The sequence below is a fragment of the Microtus pennsylvanicus genome, chromosome 11 (assembly GCF_037038515.1).
Source record: "Microtus pennsylvanicus isolate mMicPen1 chromosome 11, mMicPen1.hap1, whole genome shotgun sequence".
In the NCBI taxonomy this organism is placed as follows: Eukaryota; Metazoa; Chordata; class Mammalia; order Rodentia; family Cricetidae; genus Microtus; species Microtus pennsylvanicus.
Window position 1 is genome coordinate 52,138,708 of NC_134589.1, and position 23,963 is coordinate 52,162,670.

Here is a 23,963-nt window from a genome sequence, read left to right on the forward strand (position 1 = left end):
GACCAGTGCAGGTCAGTCCTAGAGATCCAAACAGACCAGACTGGGTACAAAGAAGGCATGGGAACCACAAGGCCATTGGATTTTTTTATTCTCTTTTTAAATACTGTACAGTGAAAAATAAATACGCCTTCTTATCCACCAGACAAGGTTATCCCCCCCAACTCCCTAGGGGACCTTGTCACCCCCCTTCATACACACCCCTGGTTCTACTCCAAAACCTTCCCCATGCCTCCCACCCACAAATACCCTCACTATCCCCGTCTTCCACAGTGATGAGGCCCCAGAAATGGGGGGTACAGGATGGGAGGAGGGATAGCAGGGAAGCCCCCCTGAACTGTCAAATCTGGGTGGGTCATGGAGCACCCCCACCAACAGGCGGAGAATGGGGGTGTTCAGAGGTCGGGGCATTAGAGGATAAAGGCACATCCAGTCTGATAGGGAAGGGGAGGCTCCCCTCACCCTGGGGGTAGGTTGGACAAGAGAGAGGGGGTATGACCCTGTTACACACCCCTCCACTAGCTCCTGGAGGTTGGGGGGGACCCAAGCTGCTGTGCCACCCCCCACCCCCGTAGATAAGAGCAGCTCCAGCGCAGGTCAGTTGGACCCATGAGGGCCATGGTGGTGGGCAGCAAGCGAGATGGAGAAAGGAGGGATGTGGACTGGAGGTTTTATGAAACCCCATTCACCAAACTACCCAACTCCAAGGGGGCAGAGAGCTCCCCATTCTCCGAGGGGCCCTTGGGAAGCTTGCTGACAGAGTCACCCTGAGAAGGAAGCAGGAGAAGGAAAAGAATGCAGTTCATCAGTACACCAGGTGTGGGCACTCCTTCTCACTACTGATACACCTGTGCTCTAGTCACTGCGAGCCTTGTCTTCTGTTCGTGCCAGCTCTGCTCTATCCTCAGCTTAACCTGAACTCTACCAGATACAGCTAATTCAACATCTCAGATATTTCCTAGGAAAGTTTTCTGTGTCCCTGCCCCGAATCAAAAGAACAGGGTAAGCTGTATCGTGACTGCCTACCTTCTGTCCTGAAAGAGATTCCTCTGAGGGTTTCGTACGTTCCAGAGGTGGCCGCTGGCGGCTCTGAGACTCTGCCCGTGAGATATAGTCTGCCACAGTCACTAGGAAAGGCAGAGAGGATCGAGACTTTCAGGAACACAGGTATCCATCTCCATGGTTCTCACCGAACCCAACCCTGGTTTTCCTAGAGCAGGAGGCATCCCATTCTTAGTTCCTGAAAGGCTCCAATCCCACAGTGTCAGCTGACCTGGTTGGCGGTCTCCGCTGATAGACCCATCAGTTCGATTACCACGATTGCGGCGGCGGCGGCTCCGATTACGTCGCTGGGGTCTCGATTCATCTTCTGTGTAGTAAAGGAAAGTCATACACCCATCCTCTTCATTCTTTCTCACACCACCTATAAGAACCCAGGCTCGCCCCTCACCCAGGCCATTCTCTGTCATGTTAGGACCATCAGACTCTAGGCCTCCATCCATGACAGTCCTGTCTTCATCAGTACGACGGCGGCGGGAACGGCGACGACGGGCACTTGCTGGAGGGGGTTCACCAGGTTCTGAATCAACTGGGGGCTCTGGTTCAGATGTGTCCAATAGGCTGTAAGGATTACTGTCTGGATCCTTTAGCACTGATGATGACAGGACAGAAAGGGACTGGGAGTTAGGTGACCACTATTTTCTCCTTTGGGCCCACAAACATGACACCCCCCCCCAGCTCTCTGATACCTGAGCTAATAGATGACGAATTGTATCTTGAGGTAGGCCGGGGAACAGGTGGGGGTCCCCTTCCCCGGCCCCCAATTGGCCGCCTCCGGCTTTCTTCTCCACGGCTTGGGGGCTCTCGGTCACCAGGTCCCGCTCGATTAGGCTCCTCTCTCTTTTCTGACTCTGTCTCAGAAGCTGTGGATGGGTCTGAGCTGGGGCCTGAAGGGCACAGACAGGTTTAATCAGATCCACTGGTCTTGCCCTGGGAGTTTCACTACCTCTTCCAAACTAGAATTCTTCTTATCACCCATAAGTACTCAAGTCACTGCTTTCCCTGAGTCTCCACCCAAACATCCACCTCCTCCACTGTCCCCACAGTTGTCTCACCATAGGCAGGACCACCAGTCCTCCGGCCCCGGCCCCGGCCCCCATAGCTGCCCCCATATGTTCGGGTCGTGTGCAGGGAAGAGGAAGAGCTCTCATCTGTGGTATAGCCAGCCTTGTCACTGCCACCACCGCCACCCCGTCCACTCCCAGGAGGGCGGAAGCCCAGTCCAATCTGCCGAAGCTGTTCATCAATCTGCAGTCTCTCTAAGCGAAGCTGTTCAACCTCCTGGTTGGAAAGAAAACAGACAACACAGGAGAATTAAAATGAGTGGACAGTCCACTTCCTTCATGCTTTTCTCTCCATATGGTCCCTGTGTAACTAAGCTTTTGGGACTACAAGAAGGAAGACAAAACATTTAGAGAATAGGATACAGCCCCAGAGCCAAAATATGAACTAATGGTCCTGTTCTGCAAAAAGACAAAGCATGCAGGACAGATTATATACTAGCTCCAAAGATTATATACTAGCCAGGCGGTGGTGGCGCACGCCTTTAATCCCAGCACTCGGGAGGCAGAGGCAGGCGGATCTCTGTGAGTTCGAGACCAGCCTGGTCTACAAGAGATAGTTCCAGGACAGGCTCCAAAGCCACAGAGAAACCCTGTCTCGAGAAACAAAAAAAACAAACAAACAAACAAAAAAAAACCCAAAGATTATATACTAGCACTCCTTGCCCCCTCTTCACCCCAGTTTGTCTGACATGGCTTTTGACATGGGTACCTGCAGGTAGGAGAGGTGGTACTCTAGCAGTGCCTGGGCATTGCTGATATTCTCTCGGGTTCCAACAAATATGAAGGGAACCATTCCCTAGAGAACAGACCAGAACAAAGATTAGAAGTCAGCTGGTGTGATGGCACACATAATCCTTAGCACTCAGGAGACAGGGGCAGCAGGAATTCAAAGTCATCCTCAGTTACACAGTAAAGTTAATTAAGTTCAAACACAACCTAAACTACACGAGACTCTGTTTCAACAACCCCCGCCCCTAAAGGTGCCAGGCATGGTGGTACAGGTCTTTAGTCCCAACACTAGGGAGGCAGAGGCAGGCAGATCTCTGTGAACTGAGTTTAAGGCCAGCCTGGTTCACAAAATTAAGTTCCAGGCCAGCTAGGGCTAAATAAAAGGAAAAAGAAAGGGCTGGAGAGATGGCTCAGCAGTTAAGAGCACTAGCTGTTCTTCGAAAGGTCCTGAGTTCAATTCCCAGCAACCACTTGGTGGCTCACAACCATCTGTAATAAGATCTGGTGCTCTCTTCTGGCCTGCAGGCATACATGCAGGCAGAACACTGTATAGATAATAAATAACTAAAAAACAGAAAAAGAATAAAGAAAATCAGAAAAAATTAAAATGTTAGAAGAAGAAAAAAGAAAATCAGAAAGGAAAAGATTAAAATGTTAAGCCCACTCCTCAAATAGACGACAGGACCACAGTCTACGTCTAGAAGTCCCCAGGCCCCATACCTCTTCCCTGGGGTTCTTCTTGTCGTTGTCACCTTCCACACGCACCCTCACCACACCAGACTTGTCCACGATCTCCTGGATCACTTTCCCATTCTTTCCAATCACTTTGCCTAAATGGATAAAGGAGGAATTAGGCTTTTATTTTTTGTTGTTATTGTTAAGGAAATACAAGTCAAAGTCTTCTTCTTCTATAGTCCCTTCTCATTATATATATTGCATGTAATTCATCTTCCTGCTTCTAGGAATCTTATAACCCTTCCAGGGATAAAAAATGCTACAATCCCTCAAACTACATCATTGCCTTTTCTCATTCTTATGTCAGACTCTTTATAAGGAATTACAAAATTGTCTTCAAGCCCTTGCCACCTGGGCCCTAACTATTCCTTTTTATATGCACACCCAAACTCACCAACCAGGTTCCTGGGCACTTGTACAGAGTCCTCAGAAAATTCCAGGTAGCTTCGAGCTTGTCGGCATGCCTCAGGTGTCTATAGAAAAGGCAAACTAAAATAGAGCCTGGATCTCTGCCATTTTCTGACCAAAGTCAGGCAGAGAGGGTACCACAAATTTGCTTTCCACCTCATCTCTATCCCCTCAGTTCCCCAAAGGACCCAAAAGAGCAATCTTTGGCTGACCTCCCCATAGATGCGGAAAGTGCAGGTCTCTTCACCCAACTCAATGGCAGTCACTCCTGGCACTTTTCGGGCCTGCTGGATGTTGGCACCATGTGTCCCAATTGCCAGACCCATCAGGTCCTCTCTCACCGTAAACTCCTCTTGGAACGCTGCTGCCAATTGCTTACTTGTCTAAGAGGAAAAGGCACTGTGAGATCATGGTAGTGGAATCTCAGAATATGCGTCCCAGGTGGCTAATTCTCTGTACTGCTTTTTTTTTTGGGGGGGGGGTCTCTTTCTCTCTCTCTCTCTCTCTCTCTCTCTCTCTCTCTCTCTCTCTCTCTCTTGGTTTTTTGAGACACAGCTTCTCTGTAGCTTTGGTGCCTGTCCTGGAATTCACTCTTGTAGACCAGGCTGGCCTCAAACTCAGAGATCCACTTGCCTCTGCCTCCTGAGTGCTGGGACTAAAGGTGTGTGCCACCACTGCCCAGTGGGGGGTTTCCTTTTTTTTTCTTTTTTTCCCTTTGGTTCTTCAAGAGCAGGTTTCTCTGTAGCTTTGGAGACCAATAGGCCTCAAACTCACTGAGATCCACCTGTGTCTGCCTCCCAAGTGCTGGGATTAAAGGTGTATACTACTACCTCCCTGGTTTCTTTGTATTGTTTAAATAGGGGGAAAAAAAGGCATGAAGAAAACCAGAACCACCTGTGATTTGCTAGGCACTGAACCCTGCACAGAAATCTCAGACACCTTTAAATACGAAGGCTTATGGGTAGTTATTAACTAATGAGGGCAGTTTGAGCTAGAAACCACTAAAGTTCTAGATTTGGTTCTAACAAGAACTGGCTGAATGGTTCTTAACAAGACACACTCTCTGTTCTACCATCTGACAGTCCCTACAGCTGGTCTACTCACTCTGACGTTAGTAAAAATAGTACTCCTCTTTTGAGCCCTTCTCACTCTCAGTTGTTCTCATTTTCATTAATAAAGCAATGTTTATTCTGCATTAAAAGAGAGCGACAAAGCCAGGTGGTGGTGCCACACACCTTTAATCATAGCATTTGAGAGGCAAAGAGAGATCCCGGAGTTCAAAGCCAGCCTGGGCTACAGAGTGAATTTCAGGATAGCCAGGACTAGAGAGAATACTGTCTTGAAAAACAAAAAGGGGGTGAAAAAAAAAAAACTAACAAGAGGATTAGACAAGGCTGACGTCAAAGTGGCTTCTTTTTTTCTTTTCTTTTTTTGGTTTTTTTTCAAGACAGGGTTTCTCCAAAGTGGTTTCTTAAAATTCTTTTTTTTTTTTAATTTTCGAAACAGGGTTTCTCTGTAGCTTTTGGTGCCTATCCTGGAACTCACAGAGATCTGCCTGCCTCTGCGCTACCACCACCCAGCTAAATTTATTTTATGTATATGAGTGTTCAAAGCCAGCCTGGTTTACAGAGCTAGCTTTATATATATATATATATATATATATATATATAGAGAGAGAGAGAGAGAGAGAGATAGATCTCTGAGTTTGGCCATCTTACTTTATATAGCAAGTTTCAGGACAGCCAAAGCTATATAATAGAGAAATCCTGCCTCAAAAATAAACAGATATATGATAGGCAGAGAGACAGACAATGTGTACTTTTGGCCATCTTTTTAATCCAAAACTCGGGAGACAGAGGCAGATGGATCTCTGAGTTTGTGGCCAGCCTGGTCTACAGAGTAGGTTCCAAGACAACCAGCGCTACACAAAGAGAAACCCTGTCTTGAAAAGCAGATAAAAGCCAGGCAGTGCCTTTAATCCCAGCAGGAGGCCGGCAGATCTTTGTGAGTTCAAGGCCAGGCTGATCCACACAGTGAGCTGCAGGACAGCCACAGACACGCAGAAACCACGTCTCAAAACAAACAAACAAATAAACAAAAAACAGAATAGAACACTGTCCTCTGGAGAGTATGAGACAAAACTGCCAATCCAGGACTAATGACCCAGTAGCCTTTGTCTATGTTTCAGAAACAAGATGAGAAAGCAAAGTACAACATTATTCAGCATGAGAAAAAGCAGCCAAAACTTGCCTCTAGGTGCTTGGTAGCTTCTTCGTTGCGGGACATAAGCAGCAATTTGGTGCGAAGGCTTCGAAAATGCATATCACCCAGCAAAGACGCCCTCTTCACAGGGGCTTCTGTGGTTGACTGGGAAGAAATGAATAAAAAGTCTTAAAAACAAAATACACTCCAGGGAGCATCAAAGACTGGGCACCAGAATGCCAGTATCCTGCAAAGAAGGCAGGTGTCAAGAATGAAGTTTAGCCGATCATGGTGGTGGCCAAAAAGCAGAGACAAGTAGATCTCTGTGAGTTTGAAGCCAGCCTGGTCTACAGAGTGAGTTCCAGGACAGTCAGGGCTACACAAGGAGAAAACCTGTTGTGAAAAGTGGAAAAGGGCTGGGCGGTAATGGCACACGCCTTTAATCTCAGCCCTTGGGAGAAGGGAAATCTCTGTGAATTCAAGGCCAACCTGGTCTACTGAGTTCCAGGACAGCCAAGGCTACACAGAGAAAGCCTGGCTCAAAAAACCAGGGGGGGATAAAGGAGAGGGAGAGAAGGAGAAAAAGAGGGAGAGATGAAATTTAAAATAAGAATGGTAGCACAGCCTATCCCCTCAAACGTAGGGAGAGTAAAGCCGGAAAGCTGTCACAAACCCAAGTGCAGCTGCAGCAACACAGTGAGTACCAGGTCATCCAGGGGACACAGTAAGACCTTGTCTCAAAGGAAGAAAAAGGAAATGAGGTAGGATACAGGAGAATCACTGTCACTCACACAGAGGCTGGATAGCTAAGCACTAACAGACCTATCTGACAAGAAGCAAGTACAAGGTGAGAGCTATACGGTGTTTTTTTGTTTTTATCACTTATAAAGATTTATAGCTGGAGATAGTGGTGGATGCAGCAGGTAGATCTCTGTGAATTTGAGGTTTACATAGTGAATTCCAGGGCAGTCAAAATGAGATCATCTCAAAAAACAACAAAAGATAAGAGATTTATATGTGTCTCTCGCTGTGTGAGTATGTTATGTACATATAGACGCAAAGACCAGAGAGGGTTCAGGGGTCCTGACGTAGAAAAGGCAGGAACAGGAGTTCCCAGGAGTACTGGATGACTGACTGGCTGGCTCTGGGTTCAAAGACTGCCTTATAAAGTGTAGGTTGATTGAGAAAGATACCTGATACCAACACTTCAGGCTTTCTCAACCACCCCCAAAGTGTGCATTTATATACACGCAAACATGCACACACACACAGATCCTAATATATCCAAGAGCTAGGGTACTTGTCTAAAACAGATAGGTGTGTGAAGAACATGATTTTGTCTCTCACATTGAAAAAAAAAGAAGGGGGAAATTAAGGCCATACATGAGGAAAAGTAAGGAAAGCAGGTGACCTGGGTTCAGAGGGTCAAAAGTAACAAAGTCACAAGTTAAGTATGAGCACAGTCTAGCACAACCCATTTCTGCAAAAGCTTAAAGAGGAAAAAGGAAAAACTGTTCAAAAGACCTATGTTAATTTAACATGAAAACTCACCAGAATAAAGAGCTCACTGTTTGCAATGTTGAGAAAGATGCAATTGGCTCCCAGTGCTTTCTTGAACTCTTTATGGACATTTTCATTGGAGCAGCTGCAGAGAACAGTAAAGTGCTCAGGATGAAGCAGTAAGAGGTTTGGGGACAAAAAGTAGGGAGAAGAAAATAAGAAAGATAGAATCACTCTAGTTGTTGTTATTTTTTGTTTTTGTTTTTTTGAGACCGGATCTCTCTGTAACAGTTCTGGCTATCCTGTAACTCGTTTTGTAGACCAGGTTAGGATCATACCAAATGTTAAATAATAAGGATTAAGAAAATTATTTTTAAAAATAATCAGAGCAGAGTATATTGGTGCACATCTTTAATCCCAGGATTCAGGGAGGCAGAGGCAGGTGGATCTATGTGACTTGGTTTACATAGAGTTTCAGGACAGCCAGAGCTTGTATGGTGAGGCCCTGTCTCAAAATAAAGACAGACAGAAAGAGAGATAAAGATGAAAAATGGAAAGGCTAGAGGTATATCATGCAAAAAGATCCTCATAGGGCCAGGGGATAAACAGAACAGACTGAAGAGTGGGAGACCTGGGAAAAATAAGGACAGAGGCTGACACTATAGAGAGTCCTCAATTCCCAACCTCTCCAACACTCACGCCTCTCTGAGATCTTCAGGCACAGCCATGGTAACCTTGAAGAAGCTGCCTTTGGTTGCAAGGGGATTGGGATTAACAGGTCGAAGTCGTTCCAGGGTGACAATCTCATTGTAGGTAGCATCGCAGGCAGCATACTCAATGACATAGAACTGGCAGAAAGGAAGAAGGAAGGGTAATCAATCCATTTGCTACCTTTCCACAGAACAACAGCTTCAGGAGTTCCCCACAGGGCTTTAGTCACTCACATCTCCCTTCATCATCCGAACCCGGGCCAGCCACCAACCACAAGGTTCCTGTTCATTGGCTCTCGAATAAACCTGGAAAGTTTAGAAATAAAGAGACACAGCATTGAAGACTATTCAAAAACATCAAATTAGAGAAAGCCAGCTGGGTATGGTGATGTACACCTTTATCCCAGTACGTGGGAGGCAGGGGCAGGCAGAGCTGTGAGTTTGAGACCCAGCCTGGTCTGCAGGGTCAGTTCCAGGGCACCCAAGGCTATTATACAGAGAACACCCCCCCCCCGAAAAAAAACAACAACAAAAAACAGAAACAAAAGAATTGGAGAAAGCTGAACTTGCACAGTGGACAAGAGCTCTCCAAGCCTGATAACCTGAGTGAGTTCAAGTCCCAGAGCTCATGGCTGTCCCGACCACCACTTGTGAGCCATGACACACTCATGCCTACAATTATGTATGCACACAGACGCATGCACATACACATACCTCTCACAAAATATGCCCAAGGTCCTGGGTTAAGTCCCAAGTCTCACTCACTCACTCATACACACATATACAGACTTCAAGTGGATTTGTCACACATGAAAGAGTGGCCCCTTTAATCAGGTGCACCCTCAGATCACACCCATGACAGAAAGGCACCAATGCATTTACTTCACCAGCTACATGACTAGATGTGGTGGTTCAGATGAGGAAGGAACAAAATCAGTAAGTTAAAAACCTAGAATCCAACTGGGCTATGGTGATGCACACCTTTGATCCCAGCACTCAGGAGGCAGAAGCAGGTGTACTGTGACTACCTGGTCTACAAAACGAGTTCCAGGACAACCAGAGAAACCCTGTCTTGAAAAAAACAAAACAACAGAACCCTAAGGGGAAAAAGAGCAAACTAAGATGGTGCACTTCACAGGCCTTACCTCGACTTCATCTCCTTCTGTGATCTCCTTATTATAATCAGCTGGAGGTGGTAGTCGGACATCTCCAAAAGGAATCTGTCTCTCACTTTGCCAGCTACAAGACAGTGACAGGAAAGCTATTCAGATTGATGTAATTGTCCACTTCTTCACAAGGAAGTTCCTCCCTGGCCAAGACCACTTTATTCTTTCTGCTAGTTTAAGAGTCAAAACAACAGGCTCTGTTCTACAGTGGTCTTTATTCTTTACACTAATTGTCAAATGCCTACAACTTGCACCAAGCTACCTGCCCTTTTTTTCCTGGAATTCTCATCCAAACTCTCAGTTCCCTGGCACCTACTGTCCTCAGCAGGCCCCACTTTTTTGCTGTCCTTTCAGGACCTACTATGCCTGTCTATTCCTAAGGTCTTACTTGTTTTCAAAGAAGATGGTGACAGAGTCTTCATGGACATCCTTCACAAAGCCCTAGAAAAAAAATGTAAAAAACATAAATGAAAAGACATTTAATACTCAATAATACCACTTTTGGGTATATATCCAAAGGATGCTCAATCGTACCACAAGGATATGTGCTCAACCATGCTCAAAGCAGCTTTGTTTGTTATAGCCAGAACCTGGAAACAACCTAAATGCCCCTCCATAGAGGAATGAATAAGAACGATGTGGTACATTTACACAATGGAGTACTACACAGCAGAAAAAAAAATAACGACAGCTTGAATTTTGCAGGAAAATGGATGGAACTAGAAAACATTATTTTGAGTGAGGTAACCCAGACACAGAAAGATAATTATCACATGTACTCACTCATAGGTGGTTTTTAAACATAAAGCAAAGAAAGATAGCCTACAAACCACAATCCCAGAGAATTTAGATAACAATACGGATGCTAAGAGAGACTTACATTAATATAATCTATTGGGAAGTAGAAAGTATAAAAAGACAAGATCTCCTGAGTAAATTGGGAGCATGGGGACCTTAGGGGCGAGGGAGGAGGCAGGGAGGGGAGCAGAGAAAAATGCAGAGCTCAATAAATATCAATTAAAAAATATATAAAAAAAGAAAATACATTTAACGATCATCTTAGCCATCAGGAAGAGAAATCAGAAGCCTTTAAAATTAAGAGGTTTAGCAGGGGATGTGAACAATCTAAACACAACCAGGAAGATGTGTCAGAAAATATGAACAGTGAAAGAAAACCATACTGACAAAATCTAGAAATAACATGGGATAAGAACAAAGTAGAACCTGCACCAGAGCAGCCCCACAGGTGGCCTACTCAGGATACCAGTTACCTCGCTATCATTTACCTCTTGGTGTGCTAAGCAGCCTGCTAGAGTTCAATTAAAATACCGTCAACTTTCAGCAAAGCAACAAATATACCACAAGACAGTGTACAGCTAGACTAGAACACCTAGAGGACACCAGAGCTGGCAAATTTAGTACCCAGATGTCCAAGTCCTTGGAGAATAACTGGAACACTGGAGTTCAAAATATTAAGCAGTTTACATAAGAAAAAACTAAGAGTTTAAAAGATGTCATAGTTCTGAAGGCAAAAATAACTACTGAACCTAGAAATAAAGTAGAACCTGCACCAGAGCAGCCCCACAGGTGGCCTACTCAGGATACCAGTTACCTCGCTATCATTTACCTCTTGGTGTGCTAAGCAGCCTGCTAGAGTTCAATTAAAATACCGTCAACTTTCAGCAAAGCAACAAATATACCACAAGACAGTGTACAGCTAGACTAGAACACCTAGAGGACACCAGAGCTGGCAAATTTAGTACCCAGATGTCCAAGTCCTTGGAGAATAACTGGAACACTGGAGTTCAAAATATTAAGCAGTTTACATAAGAAAAAACTAAGAGTTTAAAAGATGTCATAGTTCTGAAGGCAAGACTCCAACCTTGAGATCATGGCCAAAGGAGTCATGAAATAGGGGCTTCTTCAATCTATAGTCTCAGTTATTGTCTTCTCTATTTTTCACACAAAGATTTCTAGTTTTGACAAAGTACAATTCATTAATTTTTATGAATTGTGCTTCTGATTTCACATCTAAGAAACTTCTGGAATCTAAATCCCCTAAGGTTTTCTTTTGTGTATTCTAGGAATTTTGTTTTTTAAATTACACATTATATATGTAAGTGTGTGTGTGAACATATGCATGCTTTTGCTACAAGGTCAAAGGACAAACTATTCATATATGTTCTCTTCTACCATGTGGATTCTGCGATCAAACTCGGGTATTGCCCATTGAGCCATCTCCCAGGCCCACACTTTTTCTTTTTTGGTTACACACTTTTTATTTTATATTTTGGTATGTAACAGATTTTATTTTAGAGTCAGCAGCCCAGGCTGGCCTCAAATTCATATGCAGCAGAGCCTTTAACTTCTGATCTTCCTGTCTCCACCTCCCAAGTGCTGTGATTACAGCTGTGCACCACCATACCCAATTTATTTGGTGCTGGGAGTCCTCTGTGCATGTACTATCAGCTGCACTACACCCCAGCCCCCAAAGTGCTTTCAGTTATATATTACTTTCTACTTCCTGATTTTTGATAAAAATAAAAAGAGTTCGGAGAAAGCAGAGTGCTTTTCAAAAATGGTGCTGGAAAAACTGGACAGCCACAGACAAAAGATGGACTTCGATAACCTCATTATCATACAAACAATTTACTTCAGAAATTTTAAATGGAGGCTGGAGAACTGGCTCAGCAGTTACGAGCACTTGTTACTCTTGCAGAAGACCCAGGCTCACATCCTAGCACCACCTCTGACTCCCAATCCCAGAGGACCTGACCTTGTTCTGGTCTGTGCAGGCAGCAGGTACACATGATGGTACACACACAGACAAGCATTCATATACATCGATTTTTTTTTTTTTTTTTGGTTTTTCGAGACAGGGTTTCTCTGTAGCTTTGGAGCCTGTCCTGGAACTCGCTCTGTAGACCAGGCTGGTCTCGAACTCACAGAGATCCACCTGCCTCTGCCTCCCGAGTGCTGGGATTAAAGGCGTGCGCCACCATCGCCCGGCCTATACATCGATTTTTTAAAAGATAATTTTAAAGTATCTATCTTTTATTATTTCTCATTATGTATGTAGGTGTGTGGGTCTGCTTGTGGGTATGTGAATACTGAGTGCAGGAGCTCAAGGAGGTCAGAAGTGTTGGGTGCTCTGGAGCTGCAGTTATATAGCTGTGATATCCCTGAGGTAGGTGCTGGAATTGAACTCTGGTCCTCTGGAAGAGGCAAGTACTTTTAACTGTTAAGCTGTCTCTCCAGTCCTAAAAAAGAAAAAAATAAATTTAATGTATCATAAGCCAGGCATGAAGAAGTACACATATAATCCAGCACTCAAGTGAAGGCAGAAACAGCGGATTTTAGGGCCTTCCTTGGCAGAGGTACCTGCGGGAACCAGGCATACAAATAGTACATATATTCATAAATTGATAAAGTACCCATACACAGGCTGAGTGCAGTGGTGCCTAGCTTCTTTAGTTCCGGGATTTGAAAAGTAGAAGCAGGTGGATCTTTTTAAGTTCCAGGTTAGTCTGGTCTACATAAAAAGTACAAGACCACCAAAAGATACATAATAAAACACTGTCTTAAACAAATGATGTAAAAAAAAAAATAGTTGCCACTGAGTGGTGGCACATACCTTTAATCCCAGCCCTCAAGAGGCAGAAACAGGAGGATCTTGGAGTTCCAGGACAACCAAGGCTACACACAGAAACCTTGTATTCAAAAAAAAAAAAAAAAGCCACCTATAGCTAAACAAAATAATAATCTAATTAGGGAGCTTGGGCTGGAGCACATAGTTTAGCAATGGTATGTACTTAGCATATACAAGGGCCTGAATTCAATCGTCAACATCAGAATCAGTAAGAAAAGCAAGTACTTCAAAAGGCTAACAGTATTCAAGGACCAACTCTTAGCATAGTAACTAGGATAGTGGCAGAGCTTAGGAGAAAATGTACCAATAATGCTCTAGAGAATATACAGCTCCCTCCACACAGAACCAATCAACCACTACTTATGTATTGCTCTTTCTTTATAACGGAAAAAAATCTAAACTTGGATTTTCGGCTGTTTTGTGGGAACAGTCTCACTATCCAGCCCTAGATAAACTGGAACCTATTACATATACCAGGCTGTGAAGTGGCCTTGAACTCAGATAAATCTACCTGCCTCTATCTCTCACGTGCTGGGATTATAGGCATATACTAACTGTCCAGGTTTGTGTGGTGTGTGTATTTATGTGAAAGCCGGAAACAGATCTATGTCCCTGTACAGCAATTTTTGAGATAGAATCCATCACTGAACTTTGACTGACCAACAAGCCCCCTGGGCTCCTCCTGTCTCTGATAGTGCTAAGATCACAGAGTTTTGTTGCTACAACAAGCTACTTATGTTGGTTCCTGGGATTCAAACTCAGGTTCTGAGCAAGCACTGAGCCATCTTGCCAACCCTATTACTTTTTTTTCTTTAAAGATTTACGTATTCATGACAAGCAGTAGTGGCACAAGCCTTCAGCATCATCCCTCGGGAAGCAGAGGCAAGATGATCTCTGAGTTCTAGGCCACCCTGGTCTACAGAGCCAAGTTCTGGGACAGCCAAGGCCATACAGAAAAACTCGTCTCAAAAAATAACAAAACAAAGTAAGATTTACTTATGTGTGAGTGTTAGGCTTGAAGGCATGTATGTGCACCAAATGTGTACCTGGTTCCATGAGAGAGAAGACTGTGTCAGATACCCGGGAACTAGAATTATCAACTGTATGGGTGCTTGGAATTATACCCCAATACTCTGAAACCTAGCAAGTGCTATAAGCCATCTCTCTAGCCCTATGCTACTTTTCATCTTCCCCTTTGATTTTTGAGACAGTCTTCCTTAGAGCCTTACTATTGCCCAAGTGTGGACAATCTGTCCTCAGCATATATTCCTTAGCACACTTTAAATACAAGTCTTCAGAGATGTTTATCTTCTTTTCATTCAGAACCAATGCCTATTCCTGCTAGTCTCTACAAAGTAACTCTGCCAAACAGCTTCCACTTGTCAGGACTCGCCTGCATCCTGCTTCCTTTTGGGTTCTTTAGCTTGTCTGAGACAGAATCTCATGCAGAATTTACTATGTAGGTGAGGATGACCATCAATTCCTGACCTCCAGTCTCTACCTCCCAAGTAGTAGGATTACAGGGATAGATCACCAAGCCTAACATTTTATCAAACTCTTTATCCAAATGTCCATCTCCGCCAGGCGGTGGTGACGCACGCCTTTAATCCCAGCACTCGGGAGGCAGAGGCAGGCGGATCTCTGTGAGTTCGAGACCAGCCTGGTCTACAGAGCTAGTTTCAGGACAGGCTCCAAAGCCACAGAGAAACCCTGTCTCGAAAAACCAAAAAAAAAAAAAAAAAAAAAAAAAACCCAAATGTCCATCTCCAAGAATTTTTCCCCCTAGGGTAAATGTAGATTTATTAAGGAAAAGTGAGACAGAGAAGTCAGGCCTGGTGGCATAAACTTCTAATCCCAGCACTAAGGAGGCAGAGGCCGGCAGATCTGAGTTCCAGGGCAACCGCCAACCACGGTTATATAGAGTCTCTTACCATAGACAGACAGACAGAGAACTCCTGAGAGTGGGAGAGGCTCAGAGTCTTAGCAGATTATCAAGATACTTATCATTTATCAAAAACATTTTAAGGAGAAAAAGAAAGGAGAAAAGTCATAATCACTTGACTGCCTCTGAAAAAAAGTTCTCACTCCTAGATATACTCATTCACAAGGGCTATGTCTAAAGCTTTAATTTTCTTTTTTTTAAAAAAAATTTATTTATTATGTATACAATGTTCTGTCTGTGTGTATGCCTGAAGGTCAGAAGAGAGCACCAGACCTCATTACAGATGGTTGAGCCACCATGTGGTTGCTGGGAATTGAACTCAGGACCTTTGGAAGAGCAGGCAATGCACTTAACCACTGAGCCATCTCTCTAACCCAAGCTTTAATTTTCTATGTTGAATTAGTCCATAAAGTAATATTATTTCTTTTTCAATAAATAGTGACTTCCAAGGCAGAAATGCTAAGTTCAGACTAGAATCACCCTTCTTTTGTAGTATAACCCAATGCCACTTACCATATACCTTCACCATCTTTTCCCCTTCAACTACTTTCCATCAACCCTTCAACTCTCTTCCCAACATCATACTCCAGTTCTACCTCTGCCTCTTAATCCTACCCATTTACTTCAGATACAGGGTTTTCTTTGGAGGACAACTGTGATAGAAAAAGAACTCCAAAGTTCTGTTTGGTCTATGCCACTGGAGAAATAAGAGAGCACATAAATTCTGTTGTAAACCTTATAGATCCAGATGATCTGAGTCAGGGCTGTAGCATTTCCTGGATTAGCTTTCTGGACTTAGAACTGTCAGGTGAATGAAGAAAGCTCTTAAGTTCCTAGATACTTCAGTTTCCTTAAATAAGAAGATATAAAATTAGTCTCCATCTTTACCCCACAGAAGGAAAAGGAATTCTAGGAGAAAAAGAGTCAAGGCAAAAAATATGTTTTGAAGTTGATAATGTCCCATTAGAAAAGAATGCTGGCCGGTTGGTGGTGGCATATGTCTTTAAAGGCAGCACTGGAGAGGCAGACAGGTGGGTCTCTGAGTTTGAGGCCAGCCTGGTCTACAGATAGAGTTCCAGGACAGGACAGCCAGAGCTATACAGAGAAACCCCATCTTGAAAAACAGAAACAAAAAAACAGCAAAAACAAAACATTATGAATCTGGGTTTGGTGGTGTGTCTCAATCCTAGCACTTGAGAAGTGGAGGCAGTAAGACCAGGAATTCAAGGTCATCCTCGGCTAAAAGCCAGGCTGAGCCACTTGAACCTCACCTTAAAACAAAAAAGGAAAGCTTGATAGGATAGATATAAAATAATTTGGATCTGACATCTAGTATCTGCCCTGGATAAATCAAAATAAAAGTTTTTAGAGAAGAGGGTCTCCCTAAATTTAGAGATCTAAGACAAGACAGAACTCCTTCACTCACACAGAAGTCTGCTGAGTCATGAATATCAATCAGCAAGATTGGAACAGGAACAGATAAGCAACCACATCACACTGAGTTTAAGAAAGGTGAGTCCAATTGTCAGTCGTAGAGCAGAAAGTGCTGAAATGGCTAGAATACAGGATTTTATTCAACTGCTAATTCTGTCCCTGCTTCACTCAAATACATCTCTGCTATGTATGGTCCATAGGTAAAAAGGACTTTCTGTTGGATCCTCTTTTTAACAGAAAATCTATCCCTTCCCAACCACTTCAGTTAATCTGAACTGAGCACTCTTCTTTCCAAGCTGTGCCTGGCTCCCAAGCTCCTAGAACAAAAGTATCTTATCTTGAATTACTTTCTAAATGGGTGTGATTGTGGATGCCTTTAATCCCAGACCCAAAAATGAGTTCAAGGCCAGCCTGGTCTACCTAGGAGTTCCAGGACAACCAGGGCCCCTTAGAGAGATCCTATCCCCAAAAAACAAACAAGGAGAAAAAAGTCACTTTTCTTGAAAGTAAAAATTTGGAGGTGAAGAGGATATATATGAAAGCTAAGATGTCTCCAGGAAAAAAGAACAGCTTATGAAGGGTATTTTTGTTGTTTTGAGACCTGATCTCATTCTCCACACTTGGACCATTTTAAACTTGGACCATCATACTTCAGCCTTCCAAGTACTAGGATTAGAGGCATGTGCCACCATACCCAGCCTAAGGAAGACTTTTAATAAATCTAATACAAGTCTGAGAAAAAGGATATTAAAAAACATAATGTAGCCAGACAGTGGTGGCACACACCTTTAATCCCAGCACTAGGGAAGCAGAGGCAAGTGGATCTCTGTGAGTTTGAGGTCAGCCTGGTCTACAGAGAGTTCCAGGACAGCCAGGGCTACACAGAGAAACTGTCTTAAAAACAAAACAATCCACCACAACAAACACATAAATGTGTCCAATGAGAACCCCTGAAAGGAATTAAGAGACTTTTGCCACAGAAAACAGAAATGTTACAAAGATATTGCTCCAGTCAGAAGAAAAAGTACTAAGAGTGGGAAAGGTGACAGGGTCAGAATCAGCTAGGAGCCTTCTTCAGCTATACACAGAATAGGTGAACATCAGTGAGGATGGCACAGGAATACAGAAATAGCAAGGCAAAAAGTCCAAGACTTAATTGAGAGGCTAAGCTAAGACTAACATATTTACACTCACAGGCACTGGATAAAGAACCTGATCAGAAAAGGCAGGCAGAAATGGTATGGCGTTCACAGAGTAAAATCAAACTTATCAGCTGAAGTGGAGCAGAAACCACTACAAGGGCAAGCACAAGGTCTTTTCAGCTACAAAAAGATACAGTTTCACAGTGGTCAGAGAGATTTCCAAGGGCATGAGAAAGCGGAAAAGTCTCCTGGAGTAGGACCTGAGGAGACATGAAGTAAAGGCGGCTCCAACTTATCCGATGCTATGAAAATTCCTTCCTCTCCAGAGTAAAAAGAGTAAGGGAGGAATCAAAAGTTTCTGGGACAATTCCACCTCCCCAAAATCAAAAGAAGGCCAGGTGGAGGTGGGGGTAGAGGCCAGCCTGGTCTACAGAGCACACCTGTCTTGCGGGGGTGGGGGGTGTTCAAAATAAGTTCAGAATTTCACCTATCAGATGAAGAAAAATATTTGGTGGGTCAAGAAGAGTCAGTCTTTAATCTAAATTGGGGGGAGAGGGAATCCAGAATAGACAGAACAGATACAGAAGGTGGGATGGATGTATGGATAGAAAGAAAAACAAAAGGTCTGGTCTGGGATGGTGGCATACATCTGTAGTCCCAGAACTTGGAAGGCTGAGGTAGGAGTACAGGAGAGGTCACGTTTAGCCTGGGCTAAATAGTGTGAGCTATACATCAAGGTCCTCTTCCAACCCCACCCCTAAACAGGTCAAAGAAATCAAATCTTGGGCAAAGAAAAGCTGAAATGAGCCACTCTGGAAGGTATCTTCTCTTTCCAGAAAGACTGTCAACAAGTAGAAATCTGTCAGAGTAAGAACAGAATCTTGATGAGACACCTTTTAACGAAGCTTAAACTTTAGAAGATAAAGGAATGGCCTCACTGTATCTGGAGTCAAAGAGGTAAGTACAAACCCAAACCTAGGTAGGCTGGTTTAGGACAAAGGTGTGGTGGGGTGACAGACTTGCCCAACAAACCCACTTTCATGGCTGATAAAACCGGAGGCCAAAGATGCTAAATAACACAAATGCGTTTTGACCATTTCTTCTTAACCTGGGGACAAGAATGCAAGATGAAAGTTGAGTAAATGGTCTAGAGCCAGCAGGCAGAAGCCTCCCTGAAGACGGAAGATCGAATATGGGCCAGTGGCCCTTCCCAAGGGGGTCACGCAGGAAAAGAAAGAGGCTCTCCCATGTGCTTGGGCCGCAGAGGATGCGATTAGGAGCTCAAGTATCTCCTCCACTAGGAAACAAGAAAAGTCAATTAGAAGCTGGGTGAAGGGGTTTCTCCGGAGGGAGCGGGAGCGCCCAGCCACGCGCAGTAATGACCTGATGGTCACGCTTCCAGCTGAGGATAAAAGCAGGTGTACCCGCGGGCTCGAAGAGCAGAGCACGAGGGTTAACTCCCACGGTCTCCCCGGAAGGCTTTCGAGTGGGAGCGTGAGTCGAAGGTTCTAAGGGTCAGGACCGAGCTCCAGAAACTCGATCCCGCTCCACTCGTGCCGGCCTCGGCCGGAGGAGGGGGCTAGGAAGGGTGTCCCGGGTCGACGCGCCGTCTCACCTTGTAGAAGGCCCCGTTGGAGCCCCGCACCTCGACGGGCAGTCCCGGCTCCACATCCCCCCCAGAGGCCAGGCCGCCCATGGCGCCGCCGCCACCTCCGACTGCCCCGGCAGCGGCTGAAGCAGAGCTCTGAGTGCGGGCCGGGCCGGGCCCCCGGCGTCTCCCAGGAGGAGGAGCCGGAGGGGGAGCCGCGGGGGGCGGGAGCCGGGCCGGCCCCACGGCGGCCCTGCTACAGCCGACGAGCAGGGGGCCGGGGCCGGGCCGCTCCCCGTCCGCCGCCGCCTTGGTCTCCGCCACCGTGAGAGAAACGGCCGCCGCCGCCGCCGCCTTCGTCACCTCAGCTTCCGCCCGCCGGCGCCCCCGCTGCTGCCTCAGTCCCGGGACCCGCTGCTGCCGCTGCCTCTCCACGGCCTCCACCTCCCCCTGCCGCCGCCGCCGCCTACTGCGCAGGCGCACAGGGCACCCGCCCGCCGCGCGCGGAGCCGAAGGGCCAAGGCGCAGGCGTTCAGGCTAGCGACCCAGCTCGGGCTCGCCAGCGCGTCAGGGCTTCCACATTCTCTTCCCCTCTCTCACGCCCCCTCCTGGTCGCGCCTCTGCGCCTGCGCGGAAGGAGACGAACGCTCGGGCCTCACCACCCCTTCCTTTCCCCGCCCCACAACACTGGAAGCAAACCAATCAAGGGAAGGGAGGGGCCGCGCTCGCTCCAGCGGATTGGACTTCCGCCTCCACAAAGTGAGCCCCGCACAGCCAGGGCAGTTTAGGGATGGGCATGCGCTGGAATGACTGCTTGGTCACTTTCACCACCTTTGTCTTTCTTGGTGCGCACACTCCAAAGTGAGGGGCGGGATGGGGGGGTTGAGGGCTGGGGGGGGGAGCCGAAAGGCAAAAAGTGCCCCGTGCGCACGCGCTGGCTTTGGTGTTGGTGCGCATGTGTTGACGCTCTGCATCTATAGATTAAAGAGTCACGGTTCTTGGCTTGAGTAGATTTTTTTTTTTTTAAGTTTTGGAGACAGGGTCTCTTATATCCTAGGTTGACTACGATCTCTCTAAGTAGTTGAGGGATGACCTTGAATTCCTGATACCTCCCAAGTACAAAAACTACAGACATGCATGTATGCATGTCATTGCCATGCTTGCCCTAAGTTGGTTCTAATATTGTAATAAATTCAAGGCTCTGTCGAAAAGAAAATGCAAGCCAGGCAATGCTGGCGCATGCCTTTCATTCCGGCACTTGGGAGGCAGAGGCAGGCGAACATCTGTGAGTTCAAGGCCAGCCTGATCTATAAGAGCTAGTTCCAAGACAGTCAGGGCTACACAGAGAAATCCTATCTCAAAAAAACGAATAAATAAATAAATAAATAAATAAATAAATAAATAAATAAATAAATAAATAAAATGAAAAGAAAATGCATTATGATCTGATACATAAATGCTGAGGAAATTCAAAACAGGAAAAACTGTCATGGAGTTAAAAAATATTTTTCCTAGCCTGGAGGATGTCTCAATTTACAAAGCCTAGGCCGGGCGGTGGTGGCGCACACCTTTAATCCCAGCACTCGGGAGGCAGAGGCAGGCGGATCTCCGTGAGTTCGAGGCCAACCTGGTCTACAAGAGCTAGTTCCAGGACAGGCTCCAAAGCTACAGAGAAACCCTGTCTCGAAAAACAAACAAACAAACAATCAAAAAACAAACAAAAAGTTTACAAAGCCTAACGACTGGGGTTCAGTTCCTAAACCCATAGCACAAGATACAAGGAGATACCCACTTCCCACAAGTTGTCTTCTGACCATCACACATATGATATCACTCCTGTTCACCCACACATATAACACAATAATTTATTTAAGTAAAAGTAAAAAGTATCAGCTGAGCATTGGTGGCACAAGTCTTTAACCCCAGACAAAGGCAGGTGGATCTCTATGTGTTCAAGGATAGCCAAGGCTATATAGAGAAACCCCATCTCAAAAATAAAAAGACTTAATAAAAAAGGAACTGAGATATAGACTTGTACATGTTTATACAAGGCCTTAGGGTTTGATCCATAGCACAGTAAGTAAATAAATCAAAATTAAATCAATAAATGCAGTAAAATGGAATGTTATACTGAAAATAAAGAAATCCTGTAGACTTTAGTAAGATTTAACAAAGAGGGCTGGAGAGATGGCTCAGCAGTTGAGAGCACCAGCTGCTCTTCCAGAGGGCCCGGGTTCAATTCCCAGCACCCATATGGCAGCTCACAACTGTCTGTAATTCCAGTTCCAGGGGTTCTGACACCTCACATAGACATACATGCAGGCAAAACACCAAATATACACAAAATAAAACAAAATAAATTATTTAAAAAAATAATAAAAGATATAACAAATATATATATATATATCCCAGAGAGAGAGAGAGAGAGAGAGAGAGAGAGAGAGAGAGGTTTCTTATATCTAAATTGCTATGTAGCCAAGAATGGCCCTAAATGTTTTTGTTTCTGAGACAGAATAGCATGAGAGATGGCTCTGAATTCTTTATGTAGCCAACCTTAAACTTCTAATCTTTCTGATCCGCCTCCAAAAATAGGCTCTTACAAACACACCTATTTTATGTGATGCTAGGGAAGAAGAGGAGGGTTTTGTGCGTACTAGGAAAGGCCTCTACAAATTATTCTACATTCTCAGTCCAAGAAAATTTTCTTTTTATTTTGGTTTTCTGAGACAGGGTCCCTCTACACAGTCCTGGCTGCCTTGGAAACCAAGAAAGTTTTTTGTTTTTTTTTTTTTTTTGATTTTTCGAGACAGGGTTTCTCAGTAGCTTTTGGTTCCTGTCCTGGAACTAGCTCTTGTAGACCAGGCTGGCTTCGAACTCACAGAGATCTGCCTGCTTCTGCCTCCCAAGTGCTGAGATTAAAGGCGTGCACCACCACCACCCAGCACCAAGAAAGTTTTTTGTTTTTTGTTTTTTTTTTTTTTTTGGTTTTTTGAGACAGGGTTTCTCTGTGGCTTTGGTTCCTGTCCTGGAACTAGCTCTGTAGACCAGGCTGGTCTCGAACTCACAGAGATCCGCCTGCCTCTGCCTCCCGAGTGCTGGGATTAAAGGCGTGCGCCACCATCGCCCGGCTACCAAGAAAGTTTTTTTTTTTTTTTTTTTTATTTATTATGTATACAATGTTCTGTCTGTGTGTATGCCTGCAGGCCAGGAGAGGGCACCAGACCTCATTACAGATGGTTGTGAGCCACCATGTGGTTGCTGGGAATTGAACTCAGGACCTTTGGAAGAGCAGGCAATGCTCTTAACCGCTGAGCCATCTCTCCAGCCCTACCAAGAAAGTTTTTAAATAAAAAAATGAACTATTAAGACCTAGAACTAAAGCGGTTGTGATGACACTTGCCTTTATAATCCCTGCATTTTAGAGACAGAAGCAGGTGGATCTCTGTGAGTTTGAAACCAGCATGATCTACAGAGAAAATTCCAGGACAGCCAGAGCTATGTAGAGAAACCCTATTTCGCAAAACCAAAAAATAAAAAATGTACTATTAAGCATGGTAAATCTTTTCTGTAATTCTAAAATTTGTGAGCAGAGGGGCTGGAGAGATGGCTCAGTGGTTAAGAGCACTGCCTGCTCTTCCAGAGGTCCTGAGTTCAATTCCCAGCAACCACATGGTGGTTCACAACCATCTGTAGTGAGATCTGGCGCCCTCCTCTGGTGTGTGGGCATACATGGAGGCAGAATGTTGTATACATAATAAATAAATAAATCTATAATAAAAAAATTTGTGAGCAGAGAAAGAAGTTTTGTAAATTCCAAGCCAGTCTGATGCACACCAAGTTTATAAACTAATAAAATAGATAAAAACAATAGCCCTGGCCGGGTGGCGGTGGTGGCACATGCCTTTAATCCCAGCACTTATGAGGCAGAGGCAGGCAGATCTCTGTGAGTTTGAGGCCAGCCTGGTCTACAAGAGCTGGTCCCAGGACAGGAACCAAAGCTTCAGAGAAACCCTGTCTCGAAAATTCAAAAAAGGGCTGGAGAGATGGCTCAGCGGTTAAGAGCATTGCCTGCTCTTCCAAAGGTCCTGAGTTCAATTCCCAGCAACCACATGGTGGCTCACAACCATCTGTAATGAGGTCTGGTGCCCTCTTCTGGCCTGCAGGCAGAAGCATACAAAATAAATAAATAAATATAAAAAAAAAAGAAAATTCAAAAAACAACAACAACAACAACAACAAAAAATAGCCCTACTCAAAGACAGATCATCTATATTTCATGTATTTTTTATTGTTGTTGTTGTTGTTGTGTGTGTGTGTGTGTGTGCTGATGTACATGCGTGGGAGGACAATGTTGTGGAGTCTAAGTGACAGAGTGAAATCAAGGCCAGTCTGGGCAACTTAATGAGACCCAAACTCAAAAACTGAAAGAAGTCTATGTATTTTGTTTGGTTTGGTTTTTCAAGACAGGGTTTCCCAGTAGCTATGGGAGCCAGTTCTGGAGCTTCTCTGTAGAGTAGACCAGGCTGGCCTTGAACTCCCAGAGCTCTGCCTGCCTCTGCCTCCCGAGTGCTGGGATTAAGGGCATGCACAACCCTGGCCAGCTTAAAAGAGGTCTATGTATTTAGTTTGTAGTAGCAC

General features: G+C 44.9%; 1 protein-coding gene across 1 annotated transcript; it reads right to left on the bottom strand.

Annotated features, from left to right (window-relative positions):
* Window positions 1-71: 71 nt before the first annotated feature.
* Window positions 72-19,772, bottom strand: Fxr2 (FMR1 autosomal homolog 2). Its single transcript, XM_075992022.1, has 17 exons — window positions 19,353-19,772; window positions 9,959-10,011; window positions 9,550-9,643; window positions 8,639-8,710; window positions 8,394-8,542; window positions 7,746-7,839; window positions 6,243-6,359; window positions 4,205-4,375; window positions 3,979-4,057; window positions 3,570-3,679; window positions 2,830-2,916; window positions 2,112-2,337; window positions 1,746-1,943; window positions 1,448-1,648; window positions 1,271-1,366; window positions 1,024-1,124; window positions 72-764 (listed from the first exon to the last, which is right to left on the bottom strand). Exons 1-17 carry the CDS (start codon window positions 19,431-19,433, stop codon window positions 669-671), a joined length of 2,025 nt encoding a protein of 674 aa, XP_075848137.1. The 5' UTR covers window positions 19,434-19,772; the 3' UTR covers window positions 72-668.
* Between the last annotated feature and the right edge of the window lie 4,191 nt (window positions 19,773-23,963).

Coding starts and splice junctions, on each gene's coding strand:
- Fxr2 (XM_075992022.1), bottom strand. CDS start 19,433: ATGGGCGGCCTGGCCTCTGGGGGGGATGTGGAGCCGGGACTGCCCGTC. Junction 8,711..9,549: donor CAGAAGGAGATGAAGTCGAG/GTAAGGCCTGTG, acceptor TAAACTTTCCAG/GTTTATTCGAGAGCCAATGA. Junction 6,360..7,745: donor ACAGTGAGCTCTTTATTCTG/GTGAGTTTTCAT, acceptor ATTTCTTCCCAG/TCAACCACAGAAGCCCCTGT.